This window comes from Postia placenta, assembly GCF_002117355.1.
Source record: "Postia placenta MAD-698-R-SB12 unplaced genomic scaffold POSPLAscaffold_347, whole genome shotgun sequence".
In the NCBI taxonomy this organism is placed as follows: domain Eukaryota; kingdom Fungi; phylum Basidiomycota; class Agaricomycetes; order Polyporales; family Adustoporiaceae; genus Rhodonia; species Rhodonia placenta.
Window position 1 is genome coordinate 1 of NW_020170178.1, and position 2,416 is coordinate 2,416.

Below are 2,416 nucleotides of genomic sequence, written 5' to 3' on the forward strand. Positions count from 1 at the left end.
CGACGATACGCGCTCTGCGCTCGAGCTGTCGGCCGAGCGCATGAAGGTGTACTACGACAAGCACGTGCAGGAGGCACCGGTCTTCGCGCCGGGGGACAAGGTCTGGCTTGACGCTCGGAACCTTAAGCTGAAACAGCCGAGCAAGAAGCTCAGTCCCAAGCGCCTCGGACCTTATGCCGTGCGGCGAAAGCTCGGAGATTTGGATTATGAATTAATCCTGCCAAAGTCGGTGCCGGTGCACCCGGTATTCCATGTCTCCTTGCTTAGCAAGTACACGCGTAGCGATATCCCGGGCCGAGAGCCGGAGGAGCCGCCTGCGATTGAGGTTGAGGGCGACGAGGAGTACGAGGTTGAGCGAATCAAAGATTCAAGGATCTTCCGGCGCCAGCTACAGTACCTCGTCAAGTGGAAGGGTTATGACGACTCGCATACGTCATGGGAACCGGCGCGCAACGTTGCCAATGCGCCGGCCCTCATAGCCGACTTCCACCGGAAGAACCCGAACGCCCCTCGCCGCCTCAATGCTGCTACCTTTGGTGGTCTCAACTTTCAGCCAATGCCTTCGCCGCTGACTGAAGCACGCTGCCGCTCCGGGTGGGAGATGGGCAAGGGCGCCTCGCATGAGGTCATGCGCCGTTGAGGGGGGGGTAATGTCACGAGTTGGTACGGCGCCTAGCCGTTTTTTAATTTTTCCTTTTCGCGGGCTCGAACCCGCGACCTCTGTACTACCTGCCTGATATGGACGCGTCACTATCTACTGTACGATTAGATTAGATGGGGCGGCAGCGCACGGCACAGCTCGGGCCCCGCTGACACAGCCGCTCTGACTCACCGGCCCCCGGGGCCGCGTCGGCATGCTGCGCACAGACCAGCTGCGCACGGACCAACGTGCACAGCCTGCCCTAATCTCCCCATGTATATAAGCCGGCCTCTGCTGCCCTAGGGACCTCAGTTTCGACCTCTTGTCCCTAGGTCAGTAAGCCTCCACTTGTATCCTTTCTTACATTACTAACTAATATACTATCTTGTCCCTAGCCTTAGGTTTGAGCCTCGCTCACCATCGCTTCGGTGAGAATCAGTCGGACGCCCCCAGCCTTCCAGTTTTCTCTAGTCGCTTGACCTCAAGTCGCGACATTAGGTCGAAACTCCACAAAGCTGCTGGCGTCCCCTCGGGACCCCTCATATTCACTTTCCTTTCCCACAGGTCGGGTGGTGCGCACCCCTACGGTACATTACGATACGTAGATAGCGTACATTACATCGCCAACACTCAGGGAACGAACCTTTCAGCACCTGCACTTCAGTGGGCGGTGCTTGTCCTTAACCGGACGCGTGGACTAGGTTCCTGCTGCATACTAGCCAAAAGCAGTACTGGGCCCCACGTGAATCGCGAACCCTAGTGTCATCTCGGGCGCCGTAGGTGTAAGCTAGTCTACCACGGCCTTTCGTAGTACGCGCACCTACCTGTCCTCCCCCCATCCATCGTGGCTGCCTGCCAAGGCCAGATCCACGCATTCGACTCCCAGGACCTCATCGACGTCTACATCCCAGACGGCCCCAAGACTGTCCTCTACCGTTGCGAGCAGCAGCCGTGCCCAAATTGGACACCCCGATCGATCGAGGAAGATTACCCTCGTTACAAGGCAATCCGACGAGCGCAACACCCGCTTGGACCCCGAAGCACCCTCGCATCTCGATCTGCCTCGCGGCACTCTCGCCCTGTCTCCCCTACCTCCCGCCTTCCCCAAACTGTCACCGAGTCCAGTCAAGCTCGAGGAGATCTCCCTCCAGACCCTGCGCCAGAGCTTGAGCCTGAGGAGGGTGACAGTGAAGAAGGAGTCTCGGAGTCCGAGTCCGCGGATCCTGCTTGGCCCGCCTCGCCGACAGCGCTCGCCCCCGCGTCAGCAGTCCCTGACGTACGTAACCCCTCCGCCGAACTTCCTCCGGCGCCTTCACCGCCGACTCCGCCGAGTGTCGCGACTTGAGGTCAAGCGACTAGAGAAAACTGGAAGGCTGGGGGCGTCCGACTGATTCTCACCGAAGCGATGGTGAGCGAGGCTCAAACCTAAGGCTAGGGACAAGATAGTATATTAGTTAGTTAAGTAAGAAAGGAATACAAAGGGGAGCTTACTGACCTAGGGACAAGAGGTCGAAACTGAGGTCCCTAGGGCAGCAGAGGCCGGCTTATATACATGGGGAGATTAGGGCAGGCTGTGCACGTTGGTCCGTGCGCAGCTGGTCTGTGCGCAGCATGCCGACGCGGCCCCGGGGGCCGGTGAGTCAGAGCGGCTGTGTCAGCGGGGCCCGAGCTGTGCCGTGCACTGCCGCCCCATCTAATCTAATCGTACAGTAGATAACGATGCGTCCATATCAGGCAGGTAGTACAGAGGTCGCGGGTTCGAGCCCGTAGAAAAGG

The 2,416-nt window shown here is 59.1% G+C and overlaps 1 protein-coding gene across 1 annotated transcript; it reads left to right on the forward strand.

The window, feature by feature from the left end:
- Window positions 1-854: 854 nt before the first annotated feature.
- On the forward strand, window positions 855-1,985 carry POSPLADRAFT_1163096 (hypothetical protein; the record flags this gene model as incomplete). The annotated part of the gene is made up of 5 exons (XM_024487765.1): window positions 855-915; window positions 973-976; window positions 1,036-1,068; window positions 1,205-1,241; window positions 1,452-1,985. The coding sequence occupies 5 exons, from the start codon at window positions 855-857 to the stop codon at window positions 1,983-1,985; spliced, it is 669 nt and encodes a 222-aa protein (XP_024332591.1).
- Window positions 1,986-2,416: the final 431 nt, after the last annotated feature.